Source organism: Hippopotamus amphibius, chromosome 12 (genome assembly GCF_030028045.1).
Source record: "Hippopotamus amphibius kiboko isolate mHipAmp2 chromosome 12, mHipAmp2.hap2, whole genome shotgun sequence".
Lineage (NCBI taxonomy): Eukaryota > Metazoa > Chordata > Mammalia > Artiodactyla > Hippopotamidae > Hippopotamus > Hippopotamus amphibius.
In genome coordinates this window covers 27,445,778-27,463,272 of record NC_080197.1, presented here as the reverse complement: position 1 = coordinate 27,463,272, position 17,495 = coordinate 27,445,778, and the positions used below count along the sequence as shown (strand labels likewise).

The window sequence follows — 17,495 nt, the reverse complement described above, 5'->3', positions numbered from 1 at the left end:
GGAAGCCTGAGCAGTGATATTTTGAAAGGAATCTTTTTTTTTTCTGAGCAGTAGGTCTCAACAGTGGGTTTACAGTATTAAGTAAACCATGTTGTAAACAGATGTGCTATCACACAGGTTTGCTGTTCCATTTCTAGAGCACAGGCAGAGTAGATTTAGCATAATTCTTTAGGGCCCCAGAATTTTTGGAATCATAAATGAGCATTGGCTTCAGCTTCAAGTCACTAGCTGCATTAGCCTCTAACAAGAGAGTCAGCCTGTCTTTTAAAGCTTTGAAGCCAAGCCTTGACTTCTCTTGTCTAGCTGTGAAAGTTCTAGATGGCATCTTCTTCCAATCAAAGGCTGTTTCATCTACATTGAAAATCTGATGTTTAGTGTAGCCCCCTTCATTACTTATCTTAGCTGGATCTTCTGGATGACTTGCTGCAGCTTGTACATCAGTGCTTGCTGCCTCACCTCGCACTTTTATGTTATGGAGACCGGCTTCTCTCCTTAAACCTCATGAACCAACCTCTTCGAGCTTCACACTCCTGCCACTTCCTTACCTCTCTCAGCCTTTATAGAATTAAAGAAGGTTGGGCCTCGCTCTAGATGAGGCTTTGGCTTAAGGGAACCTTGTGGCTGGTTTGATCTTCTATCCAGACCAGTCAGACTTTCTCCACATCAGCAGTTTAAGGCTGTTTTGCTTTCTTATCATTCCTATGTTTGCTGGAGCAGCACTTTTAATTTCCTCCAAGAACTTTTCTTTTGCATTCATAGCTTGGCTAATTATTTGGCACATGAGGTCTAGTTTTCAGCCTGTCTGGGGCTTTGACGTGCCTTCCTCACTAAGCTTAATCATTTCTAGTTTTTGATTTAAAGTGAGACACAGGCAACTCTTCCTTTCACTTATACACCTAGAGGCCATTGTAGGGTTATTAATTGGCCTAATTTCAATGTTGTTATGTCTCAGGGAATAGGGAGGCTGGAGGGGGGGGTGGGAAACAGCTGGTTGGTAGAGAAGTCAGAACACACGTTTACTGACTAAGCTTGCCGTCTTATATGGGCACAGTTCACGGCACCCCAAAACAATTGCGATAGTAACGTCAAAGATCCCTGGTAACAGATCACTATAACAAATATAGTAATAACGAAAACTTTTGAAATATTGCAAGAATTACTAAAATGTGACACAGAGACACAAAGTGAGGGAATGTTGTTGGAAAAATGGTGCCAGTAGACTTGCTTGATGCAGGTTTCCACAGACCTTCAGTTTGTTAAAAATACAGTATCTGCAAAATGCTGTAAAAGAAGCACAATAAAATAAGGTGTGCCTATATTACTTTTATAATCAGTAAAAATAATAACAATAAATTGCTTCTAAATACACCACTCAAAAACTATTACGCAAGTTGATGGTTTAATGTGTTGGTTTACATTATTTTTCCATGCGTTAGGTTTGAGGAATGTGGGGAGGAGATTTTCCTTTTGTATAGCTGTAAGCCCATGTTTGTGCCCTCCTTTTCCCATGTGACAGTTCTCTGGGAAGTACTTTTCTCGTGTCACTTATGCTCCTATGTCAGAGTGGAGCTGGTTAACATCTGAGGGGCCCTCAGCCCTGGTCAGGGGACATGGGTCCTTGGGGGCGGTCCCTGCAGCAGCTGCCTTTTCCGGAGCTGAGAAGAGCCTCACTCTCTGGCCTTTTGTTGCAGGAAGACACCATGGAAGAGTCTGGGTGGAAGCTGGTGCACGGTGACGTCTTCAGGCCTCCGCAGTATCCCATGATCCTCAGCTCCCTACTGGGCTCAGGCATCCAGCTCTTCTGTATGATTCTCATCGTCATCTGTGAGTGAGCCGCACACGGCTGAGGGACGTGGCAGGTTGGCGGGGGGGGGGGGGGGGGGGGGGGGGCGCGTGGCTGTGGTCACCAGAGCAGCACAGGCCTGAGTCTGGGAGAAGAGTGGACTTCCCTTCCTGGGGCAGGGGAGCATGTCAGCATCCCTGGGCCAGACAGAGCCATCCATCCCAGCAGGAGGGCTTGTCCTCTCTGTCCCGGGCCCTGGTGATTTGCTCCTTCTCAGATCTTTCCAGCACCATCGGTAGCCCGCCACAGCCACACCACCAGTGAAGCCACGTATCAGCACGGTGAGGTTGGCCTCCTTTTGCAGACGGGCGTTGAATGACTTACCCATTTCAGCACCGGGGTTAGGACTGGAATCAGGTCTTTTTTCTCAGAAAACATCCCCCCCAAAATGAATCCGTAGTAGTTATAGGCAGTTCTGAAGTCAGTCTGCCTAAATTTTTTTTTTACCATTTTAATTTTTTTTTTTTGCTGATATATAACACTATTAGTTTGTGTACAAAACAATGATTTGATATTATATGTATATATTGCAAAATGATTACCATAATAAGTTTAGTTAATATCCATCACCTTACATAGTTACAAATCTTTTTTTCTTGTGATGAGAACTTTCAAAATCTAATCTCTTAGCAACCAATCTGCCTAAATTTCTATCTCAGCCTCACGCCTCCAAGCTTTGTGACCTTGGACAAGTCCTTTAACCACTGTGAACCTCTCGGTTCACCTCATGAGCCTTGGTTTCCTCATGTGAGGAATGCGGGAACTGACCTTCACCTCATAGGACTGATGCGGCAGATTCAGTTAGCTGGCATTCGTAATACCCTCAGCAAGTGCTCTGTGGGCTGGCCATTGCCGTTGAGATGCAACCAGCCAGGGCCCAGCAACTGCTGCCCCGCTCTGAACCCCAGCTGAGACCCAGTCTTCTCCTGTAGAGAAGAAGGCCAGGGGAGCAGGGAGCCTCACCCACCCCGGGGCCCTGTCAGCCGGCCCGGGGTGGGGCCGCAGGGCCTGGAGACCCTGACGTTCCCCTTGCCTCTCCCTCCTCAGTTGTGGCCATGCTCGGGATGCTGTCGCCCTCCAGCCGTGGAGCTCTCATGACCACGGCCTGCTTCCTCTTCATGTTCATGGGGTAGGTATGTCTGAGTGGGTGCCTGGGGCTGGTGCAGATGCCTGCGCTTCAGCTAACGATCCCCTTGGTGTGGGTCCCTGCCGTTTCCCCACAGGGTGTTTGGTGGATTTTCCGCCGGCCGTCTGTACCGCACTCTAAAAGGCCATCGGTGGAAGAAAGGAGCCTTCTGTGTAAGTGTCCTAAACCTCCTCCCCGAGTTGGTGGGGAGCCGAGAAGCTTCCTCCTGGGCTCTTCAGAAGCAGCATAGGCAGGCCTCGGTGGGGGTTTAGGGCCAGAGGCTGAGCAGAAGCCTGATGGGGCGGGAGGAGCACACCCAAGGGTCAGGAGCACTGGGCTCTCACCCATGGGTGCTTACCTCCGAAGGCCTTAGTTCCTGCATCTGTGAAAAGAGGGAATGGAACTTAGGTGATTTTTAGCCTGCATTGTCCCATGGCTCAAGCACAAGAAGAAATAGGAGATTCAGAATAATAGGAGTTAGGCACCAAGCCCAGGTGTCAGAGTTGAAGGTCAAAACCTGGTCAGGCGGGCTGCTGGGAGAACAGCCTGCCCAGCAAAGAGAGAATTACCTGCCAGGGGCGGTAGAGGCCAGGCCCCACATTACTGTCAGCCTGTTTTCCAGACTTTGGGGCCTCCGTTCCTTTTCAGTAAGGCCAGCTCTTGATGTTCACTGTCGTCCTGGTGGTAAGGAGAGTTCTTGGCAGCAGAAAAGACCGTAGAAACTGGAGGATGCCTGGGAATTGACCCTGCCTCCCGGGGAGCTCTGAGCCTCTTCTCCCAGAGCATGTGAGCCCTTAGAGGACCAGGAAACCCCTGGAGTCAAGCTCAGAGAAGCCTCTAGACCCAGCCTTCTGAAACCATTCTCACAGCAGTTGATAGCCCCAGGGAACTCAGGCTATCTCAGCTCTGGCTAATACCCCTGGTACTTAATAAGCCCTCAGTATAGGACAGCTGTGATGGTGATTGTTCTGGAAAAGATCAAACAAAGGTTCCTGAATTCTTGAGGCATCAGGTGTTTTTCTCAGGCTACTGTGTGCCGAGAGCCAGGGGTCTTCAGAGCTGTAAACCCAGCCCTATCCTCCCCTGGTGAGACTTCCCTGATGAGGTCTCCCACCAGATACCCTCCAGGTCTCCCTCTGCGAGTCCCATGGCAAACTCCAAACCTCCCTGCATCCAGTAGCACCATCATCCACTGCATCTGGTAACACCATCAGCCACTCGGGCGCCCAAGGCAGACACCAGGGTGGCTCCCTTTCCTCTTCCTACTCCCTAGCGCCCCGCCTCCTCTCATAGGTCAAGTGTGGACAGTTCTCCTGCCAGATAGTCCTTGAATCCCTTCCCATCTCCATCCCCAGACTCTTGCCCACCAGGTTCAGGCATCTTTGCCTCTTGCCTGGGCCGTTGGCCATCCTAGGCCTCCTCAGTTTCCCTGCAAGATTCTGACCCTTCCCTAGCGTGGAGCTCTGCCTCCCTCCACAGGTGGGCCTCTGCTGCAGCTGCAGCTGTGCAGGGGTATGACCTCTCTGCTCTCCTCCGGCCTCTGTGTGGGCAGCTCAATCTTAGCTCTGGGGTCACTCTTCCTCCCTGCCCCTATTTTGATTTCAGTGTCCTCCTTGGCACCCCAGAGGGGCCTGGGCAGAGCCTTGTGCCTATGAGTGCCACATATGTTGTTCTCCATTTATGGGTCTGAACTTTTCCCCTGTTCTTCCTGGTATCTAGGTGTCCAGTCCATAAATTTCAGCCAGGAGAACAGACAAGGAATTACATGCTACACAGCAGGGTAAAGCAGGAACACACAGGAAGGGAGGAAATGACATTTGAGCTGGGCCTTGGAGAGGAGGGTGTCAGCTGGACGGAAGCAGCTAGCAGGGAGGTCCCAGATTCTGGAATCTCCTAGATCCCAGTCCTGGCTCTGTTCTTGCCTTGGTTGGTAACCTTGACCAGCCCTCTGGGCCTTTGTTTCCCTGTCTCTCCAGTGGGGGCTGGTTGCACTTACGTCTCAGGTCATTGTGTAGAGGGAAGGAAACTGTACACAGGAGGCCCCTGGTCACTGGCGCTCAAACGGTGGATACCTGAGATGCTGATGACTCTGCCTCATAAAGGCCCAGGGTCAGGGACGTGGAGGAGCAGTGGCCAGTTAGTGGGTATGGGAGGCTGTGGGACAGAGGTAAAGAAAACTGGCCACCAGGCCAGGCGTCAGATCACAGGGAGCCTCAGGCATCATAGTCGGTGATCCTCTAGGGTGCTCAGGCAGCCGCAGTAGTGAAGGAGGCTCAACTGTGTGTCTAGGGCTTTGGTTCCCCGTGCCCAAGCCCCAGCCCCAGAGATCTTGACTGGATAGAATACATTGCAGGGGGTCAGGAGTGAGGCCTCTGGAGTTAGACTGCCTGGGTTTGAACCTCTGCTCCACCCTTAACTGACTGTGTGAAGTTGGGATGGAGGGTATTTAACATTGCTGGGCTTCAGTGTCCTCTTCTTGAAAAGGGATAATGACAGTCCTCTTCCAGGCCTGTAGTGAGGATCAGGTGAGACGACTGATGCACGTGGAGGCGAGCACCCACCGCCCCTAAGACTCAAAGCTTACCCACCACTCTAGGTAGTTTGGGTTGAGGCCCAGACCTGCATGCTTAGTAAAAGTCGTATTTGGTCATTCCTATTCAACAAGTGCTTGTTGAGCACTGCTGTGTGCTCTGGGTGCTGGGCGCACATCAGTGAGCAGGATACAATCCTCCCAAGAGCTTACGTCTGTGGAGGTAGCAACAGCATGTGATTATGAGCTTGGATGAGGGCAAGGACAGTGCGGTTCAGGGATTTAAAAGGACAGAGAGCCAGGGGCTTGCCTAATCTGGGGGCCAGGGAATGCTTTCTGAAAGGGATTATGCTTGAGCTGAGTCCTGCAGGACAAGGAGGGCTTGAGAACCTCTAGTCGGGGAGCTCTGATAGGCAGATGGGAGCTCTCCCTAGATGGAGCTCCCCAGCCTGGTCTCTCACCTCCAGACAGCGACACTGTACCCTGGCGTGGTTTTTGGCATCTGCTTCGTATTGAATTGCTTCATCTGGGGAAAGCACTCATCAGGAGCGGTAAGTGCCCTCCCCAGCAAGGGAGGGCCAGCTGTTCTCAGGCTCATTCCCGCAGGTCACTTCCTGCTGTTTCCTTCCCTTTTCTGAGTCCCCAAAGGTCTGTTCCCAGCCCTGGGGCTGAGAGCTGGCCAGGGTTTCCCCAGCCCCACACACCCATCTGCCCTGGCCTTCCCGTGGGCTCTTTCAGACAGCTGACCAAAGCTCACTTCTCTAAAGGGAGATTTCCGCAGTGCGGGGGCCAACTGGGGAATTTCCCTTGTCTCAACCAAGGGAAAGAGGCCTGGTATGACTTTATGAGGTTAGTATCCCCAAACAAGGCTCTCCTCCTAGTGCCCCTGCCCCAAGCTCAGCACCAGCTTCCGTAGGAGGATTGTGGGCTCAGTTGGGGGTGGGGAGGTGGTCTTCATCAATTAGCTGCGGGAGAGGTGGGGCAGGCGTTTGTCATCCCAGCCTCAGTGGAGAGAGCTGCTTCCCCTCCACTGGCGGGTGCCTGGGGAAGGTCCTTGGGTGAGGCTTGCAGTCTGGGCTGCCAGAGGACTGGGTTCTTCCCCGCCGTCCAGGGAGCTGCCCTCAGGAAAGACAGGGCCATGCCCTTCCTCTCACTTCTTTTTTATACCTGTCTCCCTTGTCTCTCTCAACATTTTTCTCCCAATTACCAGCTGCTCACTATAAACACTCATTATAGAAATTTTGGAAAAGAAAGTACAGAAAAGTTAATGTAGACCTTTAGTATATTTTTGCAGTCTTTTTTCTTTTTGGCCGCACCGCGTGGCTAGCAGAATCTTAATTCCCCAACCAGAGATCAAAACTGTGCCCCCTGCAGTGGAAGCGCAGAGTGCTAACCACTGGACTGCCAGGAAAGTCCCTGTTTTTGCAGTCTTTTGTCTCTTTTTAGATATATTTAAAATGAAATAATGTGATTTTAAAGTTACAAAATAATAACAAACATATAGTACTTACTTCAGAATAAGTATTGTTCTAAACACTTTACGAATATTAATTCATTTCTTCCATTTTGCATGAGCTGTAGAAATGTAAGACTGTGCAATGGGAGATTAAAGAAGAAAATGAAAAATCATTTCCAATCCCCATACCCCATCTGAGGAAGTGCTGTTAGCTTTTTGGCATAGGCCTCTCTAGGCATGTATGCATGTAAGTATTGGGGTGTTTTTATTAAAATGGAGTCCTATACATACAGTTTTATATCCTGCTTTTTTCACTTAGTGGTGTATTGTGGTGTTTTCACTGAACAAAATTGAGAACCTGCTCTTTGTGCACTTCTGTTTTTCCTTTTTTTTTTCTCTTAACATACCACACATAATTTCCCTTCATTCTGGCCCTTCTTCTCCCCTTCATGCTTTCAGTCCCTCCTTCCTTGTTCTTTCCCCATGTCCTCCCTGGTGACAAGCTCCCATGGGATGCTGTGGTTCCTTCTTCACTTCACGGCTCGGCCGGTCCTCCGTCTGCCCTCCACTTTTCCCAGGGTGGGGTCAGCCCCAGAACAGTCTGGCCAGGAGCCCTATGGGGGGTGTGTCTTCAGGAGCTTCCCCACCGTGGTGGTCCTGCTGTGCCCTTCCTGCCCTGGAACCCAGAAGGTCCTTCTCCCCCCTGCACGGCCCCAGCCTGGGCTTCAGGGCTCGTGGAGCCTCACGGTGCTGTGCCCGCAGGTGCCCTTCCCCACCATGGTGGCCCTGCTGTGCATGTGGTTCGGGATCTCCCTGCCCCTCGTCTACCTGGGCTACTATTTTGGCTTCCGCAAGCAGCCATATGACAACCCTGTGCGCACCAACCAGATTCCCCGGCAGATCCCTGAGCAGCGGTGGTACATGAACCGATTTGTGGGGTGAGTCTCTGGCAGGGGCCAGGCGGGGGCTTCTGGAGTAGGCAAGGCCAACACTTCTCTGAGCCATCTCCTTGGCAAGACATAGACCAGTGTACTTTCCCCCGGTGAGGGCTGTGACGGGTGCTCCTGCAGCCCCAGCAGGTTCTAGTAGACGTCGTGAAAGCTTAGTTTCACTCCAAGATAGAGAGAACCAAGTTGCAACCAGACTTGGTGTTGGCCAGGGAAGGGATGGGGTGGAAAGGTTCAGGGTGACAGGTTAAGACTACCTTGGACCTTGGGCAAGTCACACCACCTCTCTGTACTTCAGTTTTCCCATCTATAAAATGGGGAGAATGAGGATGAGACCTACCTCTTGAGAGGCTGTCATGGTACAAAAGCATGCCAAAAGGGCAAGACTCACTACAGTGTGTGAGCGCTCTCATTCTTGCTGGCTCAGGAGGGAGCCCAGGTTGCCCAGCAGTGTTAACCCTCCCGTTCTCTGCAGCATTCTCATGGCTGGGATCCTGCCCTTCGGCGCCATGTTCATCGAGCTTTTCTTCATCTTCAGTGTGAGTACTGCTACCTGCTCCTCACCCCCCACCTGCACCCATGCTAGCCTGGTCCCTACCCCTCCACTTAGGTGCTCTGCCTCTTACTACCTATGAAATTTCAGACAGGCCTTTTAACCTCTCAGAGTCCCCATTCTTTGCCTTAAAATAGGGTAACAGTCCTGCCTCTCAGGACAGCTTGGAAGCTTAAGTGAGATGTGCCGTGTGTGCAGGGTCTGGTGTGGGAAGGGCTCAGTGAATAGAAGCTGCTTTGGCTGCTTTAGCAACATTGCAGTCAGTCAGCACCATCATTAATATCATTGTCACGTCAGCTTTGATTTCTGGGTCCCTACATGTCTTTACCTGTCCAAGTCCCTCAGTACTCCTGGGAAAGCGAGGGGAGTAATGCCTAATTCTCAGGATCCTCGCGAGGCTGGACTGTGATCATGTCTCTAAAGGGCACAGAGCTTGGCATTCAGGAAATGCTTGTTAACTTGTAGCTGCTGTTGTAATGATTACTCCTCTCCCAGGCGCGCCAGGATGAAAGTTGGCAGAAGGGTTCTTCAGAGCCATCTAAGTTCGGCTGACCCAGCTCGGTGCCCAGCATGGAGAGAGGGCCTTGCACTGAGTCAGTGCTGGACAAGCATCCACTCCTCTGGAGTGGCCCAGCCCCTCCCTGCTGAGACCCCCTCGCCCACCCAGCCCTGCCTAGGACAGGTTGGCTGCCTGCCCAGGGAGTCCATCTCTCTTCTGTTTGTGTGACCCTGGGCCAATCACTGGCCTCTCTGAGCCTTGACTTCCTTTGCTATAAAATGCCACGCTTTCGTAGGCTGATGTGTGGAGCTGTACATAAAGCATGTAGCACTGTGCCTGGCACGTGGTGAGCTGCCCCGGGTAGTGGTGGCTACTGTGTAATTTTGATTGGGGTGGGATTTGTTATTTTTCACAAGCTGCTGAGTTCAGTCTGAGGCCCACCCATCGCAGGATCGGCCATGCCCCGGCCCCTCTCCAGGAACAGCCTGGCTCACCCTCTGTTCCAGGGAGGAGAGGCCAGTCGGAGCCACAAGCCAGACCCACAGGCCCCAGTGGTGTCATGATGGTGTCTCCGTTTCTGCCAGCCCCTCACTGAGGGATGGAGTTCCGAAGCACAGGCAGGGAATGCCGGGGGAGGGAGGCAGGCTAGCTGAAGGCCGGCTGTGGTATGTTCGCAGGCAATCTGGGAGAATCAGTTCTATTACCTTTTCGGCTTCCTGTTCCTGGTCTTCATCATCTTGGTGGTGTCCTGTTCACAAATCAGCATCGTCATGGTGTACTTCCAGCTGTGTGCAGAGGTGAGGGGAATGGGGCCAGCAGCTGGGGGTGGGAGCACCTGGGTCCAGCATTGAATGGGTCAGTGAGGCTGTCTGGGTTTCCCATGTGGTCCTGCCTCTTCTGGCCATGAGGTCTTGGGCAAGTATGTCACTTGCTCTTGCTGAGCCTCCATTTGTTCAGCTGTAGACTAGAGTTAATGGTCGCTACCTCACCGCATAGTCGTGGGGGGACGTCACCACGACCTAATGACAGTAGACTTACCAGTCCTGAGTCCACTCCGGTAGTGGTTTCTGCAACAGCTGATGCAGTTTGGGTGACCTGCCCTCCATCTGGGAACTAGCTCTTGGCAGAGCAGGCAAAACAAGAGCTCTGGGACAGACAGCCTAAGCTGAAAGCCTGGCTCCTCCATCAGGAGCTCTGGATCTTGGGCAGTGTTTAACCTCCATGTGCCTTCTGGACCTAACTCAGAGGGCTGCTGCAGGGACTTGAGCTGATTCACATAGAGCACTTAGAACAGTATGTGGCATGGGTGAGCATTTGCTCAAGAAATGCTAATGTTGTTAATACTGTTCTGTTCTTGTTATTGATTTTTTAAATTGAAATATAATTAATAAACAGTAAAGTTCACGCTTTTTAGTCTACAGTTGTGTAAGTTTTTAGAAATGCATGCAGTTGTGTACCACCATCACAGTCAAGGTATAAAACCTTCACATCACCCCAAACATTACAGTTCGTACCCAGGGTCTTTCGCTCCTCAGACAACTCTGAACCTTAGGAAAGAGGTTCTGCGTGGAGACAGCAGTGACCCTTCTCTGTTTCCTCCTTAGGATTACCGCTGGTGGTGGAGGAATTTCCTAGTCTCCGGGGGATCTGCATTCTACGTCCTGGTCTATGCCATCTTTTATTTTGTTAACAAGGTATCACCCTGCATGAGGGAGCCCCCCCCCCCCAGGCTTTCAGGGCAGGATTGTGGGGAGGAGGGTGCTGGGGAGAAACCCCAAGTGTCTAAATCTTACATTTCTACCAAGAATGGGGAGACCAAAGTCATTCTAGAACTGTTCCTGCTCTTAGAATGTAACATTTTTAGGAAAGAGAGTGTGTTCGGCTGAGAAAAGCCTTCAGGATAAATGGCAGTGAGAATGCTGTATGCAGAACCTGGGGGACACAACCAAAGCAGGGCTTTAGGGAAGCATTTCACCTTCCAGTGCTTTTATGAGGAAGTAAGAGAGACTAACGCAGTGTTCACGTCAAGAAGATGGGAAAAAAAAGAACAATGGCATGAAAGAATAAAAGTAAATCAGAAGAGTTAATAAAGATAAAAGCAGAAACTGCTGAAATAGCCTTTAGCACTCACATTTAGGAATTCAGCTATACTCACAGAGCTCACTGTCCCCAAAGGGTGGCATAAGAGTAAGAGTACAGACAGGTCCCCACAGCAGGCTTGGTAGATTTGTGCATAACACATAAACGAGATTGGCCATTGAAAGGAGTCTGGGGTCGCTTTGCTGGACCCCGTGTCACCTCCAGGGCTTACACTGAAGACAGTCTTACCTGCTGTACTTTGGGTCTCCAGAACCCCAAAGCAAGAAGTCCTCTACTTATAACCAGAGTATATTCCCAAACTGGAGTCATAGATCAGCTGGGTGAAGCTTGGAATTGCCTTTCCCCAAAACGTCAGGTTGGAAAGGACTGTCCAGATGGTTGACTGTGGTGCTCCACCCCTGCTTCCAGTTTGCTGACTGCCCTCTTTTCCAGCGATCCCAACAAGTGATCATCTAGCTCAGGAGTCAGCCAGCTGTAGCCCATTGGCCAGCAGGCCTGTCTCTGTAAACAAAGTTTTATCGGCACACAGCCGTGCTCGTTCATTTACATATTGTCAAGGCTGTTTTTACACTACAATGGCAGAGTGGAGTCGTTTTGACAGAGGCCACATGGCCTAAACTATTTATAATTTGGCCTTTTAAGGAAAAGCTTGCTGACCCCTGCTCTAGCACATCTAGTGACAGAAGACACTCCCTCCTGACGCTCCCATTCTCTTTGGATAGCTTCTGTCATTATCAAGGTCTTCCTTAATTCACACTGAAATCTGCCTCCCTGTGAAGTCCATCTTCAGACCATAGTCTTGTTCTTGGAATCCTACAGAACAAATCTAATTTCCCTTCTCTACAGCCCATATTAATCAGAATTCTTTTGAATGGAAAGCAACCAAAACCCAGTTCCAGCTGGCTTAAGTGAAAAAGAAAATGTTTTGGCTGATGTAGGTTTAATAAGAAGTTGGAGTTCAAGCTTCAGGCTTGGTTAGATCCAGCAGCTCAAATGGTATCAGGGCTCTGTGTTTATACCTAAGCTCTTTGTGTGTTTTCTTGGCTTCAGTCTGCAGGTAGGATCTTTCCACAAAGTAGCAAGGTGGCCCACAACCGCCCTAGAGTCTCCTTTTCTCAGCTTTGTGGCCCTAGAGCTAAAAGAACATCTTTTCTTTATCATCATGTTATCAATCCCAGGGAAGACACTCACTGGCCCAGGCTACATGCCATCCCTCACTGTTCCTTGTGTCCAGTAGGATGACGTACTCTGACTAGCTTGGGTTTTGTATTAGAACTGACAGCCCCAATAGGACCACAAAGTAGAGAGTGGGTTCATGAGACACCAGGAAGAAGGAAGGCAGGAGCCAGTGCTGGTCAAGCAAAACCTGCTACCACAGCTGTCTGCACGAGGCTCACATCTCAGCCTTCTGCCCTTCCTGCCTTTGCCCCAGGCTTTCTTCTCTGCTCTGAAAACCTCCTCCAGTCCCAGAGCCCTGTCTAAAATGATGGCCTTGGCTGGTCTGAACTCTAAGGAACTTTCCGGTGCTGCCTTTTTGCCTCATCTCTTTCGTGGTTTTACCACTGGATTTACGACTGCCCTGTTCCCTCCATCACCTTCACCCCATCTTCAGCCACAAGAAAGCTCATAAAAGGAGAGATGGGCAGTTGGGCTGGAAAACATGGCCGTCACCCCCAGTTTGAGGATATTTGACTTAAGGGAGATGGTTTCAAACAGTGAACCTTATTGTTTTCTTCTGGGCTCCTGGCATTTTGTGATCAGGTATCTGTGCATCAGCCCTGGAACAGGCCCTACTCAGGCCCTGGGGAGCTGGGGAGGTCTTGATACCAAGGTCCCAGATTAACTCCACTTGTCCCAGCAAACCGCACCACACCGCAGATTCCCTACATCCCTGCCCAGGCCTCAGAACTCTGCAAAGGAGTTCAAATGCTTCAAGATAAAATACCTGTGAGATGGTAACGAAGGTGGCGGCGCACTCAGGTGGAGAGGACTGTAAGCTGAGATGGGCTTATGGTAGCTCTCTGGTCCTAAAGCCAGGAGCCCTGGACGCCTCTCTCCTCGCCCCCACTTCTGTGCTCTAGCCATCCAGGAGTCTCACTGTACTGTTCTGGGGACTGTGGAAGGTGAAGAAGTGACAGCTGTGGCCATTCTGCCTTCATTGTTCTGGCACTGGTCCCCAAGGTCAGCCCCGTCTCTCATTGAGCTCCCAGGCCCTTCTCCAGGAAGACTCCCACCCCCTCCTACCCCCACAAGAAATGGCCTGAGTCAGTGGATTTGGGCCTTGGGCTCCTAGCCCTCAGCCCCAGGTTCAAATCCCGGTTCCTTCTGTTTCCTGGCTGTGTAACTGTGCCCCATCTGTAAAATGGGTTAATAACCTACCATAGTGGTTGTGAGCAACCAAGGGGTGCACAAGCCCTGGTACTGATGCAGGTTCAGTGAGCCCCACCTGCCCCTCACTGCCCACCTGGGGCAAGCCCCTTCCCCTTGCCAGTCTTCAACTTCACCACGAGATCAGTGAGAAGGTAGGGGGACACCCAGTTGGCCACAGCAGGCTGGCACTAAGCGTGTCCCCTCTCTTCTCTCCCCCACTTGTGTCCCAGCTGGACATCGTCGAGTTCATTCCCTCTCTCCTCTACTTTGGCTACACGGCCCTCATGGTCCTGTCCTTCTGGCTCCTTACGGGCACCATCGGCTTCTATGCAGCCTACATGTTTGTTCGCAAGATCTATGCTGCTGTGAAGATAGACTGATATGGGTGGACCATGGCCTGGCCCACTCCATCCACGGACAGGAAGCCACCCTGCGTGGGGAACTGCAGGCACGTAAAATAAAATAACTCCTGCTCGTTTGGAATGTAACTCCTGGCACAGTGTTCCTGGATCCTGGGGCTGCGTGGGGGGCGGGAGGGCCTGTAGATAAATCTTGCATTTTTCTTCATCATCTTATTCCAGTTCTGTGGGGATGAGTGTTTTGTTGGTTGTTTTTCTTCAATGCTAAGAAAGTTCCCTCCAGCAGGAACTCTCAGACCTGTTTATTCAGGTTTATTTTTGGTTTGGGGTTTTTTTCCTTAGTTTTTTTTTAACAAATGGATCCAGGATGGATACATCCACCAAGACACTGGGTTCTGGTCACTGTCTCCACCTCAGTTCCTCAGGGCTGTTGGCCACCCCACAACTAACTGGAAGAGGAGACGCCGGGCCTTCCAGGGCTTCAGTGAGATTTCTGAGCCTCTCACTGCCCGTCCTCACCATTGATGCCACAACAAAGCACAGCTCAGCCCGGACACGCATCCTCAGTGCCAACCAGCCTCTTCCAGCCCCTTTCCCTCCCTCTTCTCTCCTCCCCAGCCTCCTCCCAGGGCTGCCTGGGGCAGGGCTTCCTGCCAGGCCTCCAGTCATCTTGTCACCGGGAGCAAGCCCAGGTCTTGCTTGCTACAAGGAAATCCCCCGGAACTACTGGGCACCAAGTGCCCCAAGACAGCAGGAATCGCCCCTGCTCAGAGCAGCGAGAGTTTGCTGGACCAAAGGAGAGACTTGCAATGAACTGTCTTCGTGCCAAGAAACCCTGGATCCGGGGCCAGGTATTTCCAGAGCCAAACCAAGCATCCACGTGTGTGTCTGGGATGAGGCTCCTCATCCCTCAGGGTTGGTCCTCAGCCCCTTCCTTGTGGGGGTGGCTGCTCTTTGCAAAGTGTGCTGGTGGTGGGCCCTCTCCTCCCCTACTTTCAGGGCAGTACAGGGCCTGGAGACCTGAGATCCCCTCCTTTAGGTGGCTGGGGAGAGGCATTCTCTCCCTGACATCCCCCAGCCTCGGTGCCCATACACAGCTCTTTTAGCCAGACCCCTCCCCTCCACCTCCTGTCTGAGTTCTTGCCTCCTTTGGGGAACACCCAAGAACACTGCTTGTGAGAAGGAAGATGGAAAATAAGTTCTGTCATTCCTTCTCCAAGTCCCAGGAATAGGCAAGGAGCCTAAGTTAGAAAGAGGAGCTGACGTGCAGGCCTGGCTTCTCCATCAGCACCCGCTCTTCCTACCCCTGCCCACCCCTGCGCGTCACAGACATTTGCACTTAAGTTGCAAGAGAGCAAACCCACCCTGGGGTTAGGGTTTAAGTGAGAGCGACTCACCCTTGCTCCAGCCCCTTTAGGACCCCCACCACAAGACAAAGCTCAGGATGCTGGCTAAGCTAGGAGCACACCCCCACCACCACCACCATCCCTCCCCAGATTCTCCCAGCAGCCCTCACCAGCTCCAACAATCAAACCAGTGATCTTCTCAACCTTGCCTCACAGTGACTCTGCAGTACCAAGCGGTGTCCACTGAGAATCAGGTTGGAGGAAAGGGAACCCAAGCAGTAGAGTATGATAATGGAGGCTTGTTCATTCAAATCTTGAATTTTTTCCCTAAGAGATTCTCTTTTTGGGGCAGTAGGGAAACGGACTCCTCATAAAGGGGTCAAACAGCATCGATTTTTCTGACTTTTTAAATCCTCCTCATCATTATTTTTAATTAAAAGATGCCTGTATGCCTTTTTTTGGTCCAACTGTAAATAAATATGTCATTGTCCTGTTGTCATGTCTCTCGAATATCTTGCAAGGGTGACGGGTCTGAGGTGAGACACATTGTCCAGATGGGCTGAGCTGAGTGGTTTCCCTCAAAGCTCAGTCTCATGTCAGGCTTTTCAGGGCCCAGGCCACTGCCGTTCCCCTGCCTGGTGCACATCCCGTCTGCTCAGCCCCTCCATACTCTCCCGTCTGTTCAGCCCCTCCATACTCTCCTGTCTGCTCAGCCCCTCCAGACTGAATCACTGAGCATGCCCCTCTGGTCCCACAGGTAGGAAATGGCAATCAAGTGTGAGCTTTGGTAGCACTGAGACCTGGTTTTTAAAAGATTCTCAGCTCCAGTATTTTGCTGCTAACTCACTTCACCCCTCTGTCATGTAGGACTCCTTCAGCTGCAGGCAGTAGAAACTGGTCACGCTGCCTAAAGCCCCAAGGAGGATTGATTAGCTCAAAAGTCATCAAAGAAAGGAGTGGTTTGGCTTCAGGTCTGGATAGATCCAGGGGCACAAAGGATAGCTTTAAGATTCTCTCTGTCTCCACTCTGCTTTTCTCTGTACCATTTTATCCCATTGTCAACAGTCTTCTTTGCTATGGGGGAGGCAGGGAGAACATGGCACAGATCACTCAAGGCTTACATTAGTCAGTTTAGAAGGCCCAGAGGAAAAAGACATCTCCTTATGTCAGCATATTCAATGTAGATAAATACCAGGAAAAGTCTCATATGGGCCCAGCTTGGATTACTGTTTGTACATCTTGGACCAGTCACTACATCCAGGGGGATAGAGTGCTATAACAGGCTGCATACTCCAAGGGTGTTGGATACTGTGAATTTCAGTCCACCAAAGTCAAGTGGAATGGGTGACGAGGAAAGAACAATTAACCACAGTAAGGGATGCACAGCAAACAAAAACAAGAGTTGCCTGTTAGACCCACCGTTTCCAACACCAAACCTCAGTGAGAAAGGTGCTGGTTGCCATTCATGGGATACTTCCTCTGTTCCAGACACTGTTACAAACACTTTCCATGTGTTAGCCCATTTAATCTTGGATATGATCCTCTGGGGCGTGCTCTGTTATTAGCACCCTTTTACAGACAGGCATCAGTAATTGAGGTAGGCTGCCGGGGGGTCCCATGGCAGGTGAGTGCTGGAGCAGTACTCAACTGAAGCAGCCAGACTCCAAAACCTGTTCTTTCAACCACTGCTATAGCTGCTGTTTTAAAAGAATGTGTTTACTTATGTTTATATTTTTAATGTAAATTATAGGTGACAGAAACTGTATAATTTGATATGTTCTGACATATATATGTATATGTAATTTTTTTTTTTTTTTGGCGAATCTTAGTTCCCCAACCAGGGATTGAACCCGCACCCACTGCAATGGAAGCACGAGGTCTTAACCACTAGATCACCAGGGAAGTCCCATGTTTTGACATATATATACACCATGAAACCATCACCACAATCAAGATAGTGAACATATTCATCAACCCAGGTTTCCTCATGTCCTTTGTAATCCTGGCCTCTAGCCTCTCACCATTCCCAAGAAACCACTGACCTGTTTTCTGTCACTATAGATTAGTTTGCCTTTCCTAGGGCTTTATATAAATGAAATCATATGTGTGCTTTTTTGTCTTTTTTCATTCAGCATAACTATTTTGAGATTAAGTCACATTGTATATCAGTTCATTCCTTTATATTTCTGAGTATATGAAATCCCACTGTATGGCTATACCATAATTTGTTTATCTACTCATCTGTTGACAGACACTTGTGTTTCAAGTTTTTGGCTATTACAAAAAAAGTTGCTGTGAATAAGGGAAGCAGTGAAGTGGCTGGATCATATGGTAGTGGTAGTGTTTAAACTGACAAGCTCTTTTTC

General features: G+C 50.4%; 1 protein-coding gene across 4 annotated transcripts in view; it reads left to right on the top strand.

Moving 5' to 3' along the window:
• TM9SF4 (transmembrane 9 superfamily member 4) overlaps positions 1–15,628 on the top strand; it is a 60,080-nt gene extending 44,452 nt beyond the window's left edge. For 3 of the 4 annotated variants that reach the window (XM_057702060.1, XM_057702064.1, XM_057702061.1), the window contains exons 10-18: positions 1,692–1,824; positions 2,891–2,972; positions 3,067–3,142; positions 5,967–6,050; positions 7,718–7,893; positions 8,378–8,441; positions 9,632–9,751; positions 10,559–10,648; positions 13,655–15,628. In XM_057702060.1, coding sequence (XP_057558043.1) covers positions 1,692–1,824; positions 2,891–2,972; positions 3,067–3,142; positions 5,967–6,050; positions 7,718–7,893; positions 8,378–8,441; positions 9,632–9,751; positions 10,559–10,648; positions 13,655–13,804 — 975 coding nt within the window. In that variant the 3' untranslated portion in view covers positions 13,805–15,628. The remainder of the gene's footprint in view (positions 1–1,691; positions 1,825–2,890; positions 2,973–3,066; positions 3,143–5,966; positions 6,051–7,717; positions 7,894–8,377; positions 8,442–9,631; positions 9,752–10,558; positions 10,649–13,654) is intronic. The other variant, XM_057702062.1, reaches the window with a different exon arrangement.
• The last annotated feature ends 1,867 nt before the right edge of the window (positions 15,629–17,495 follow it).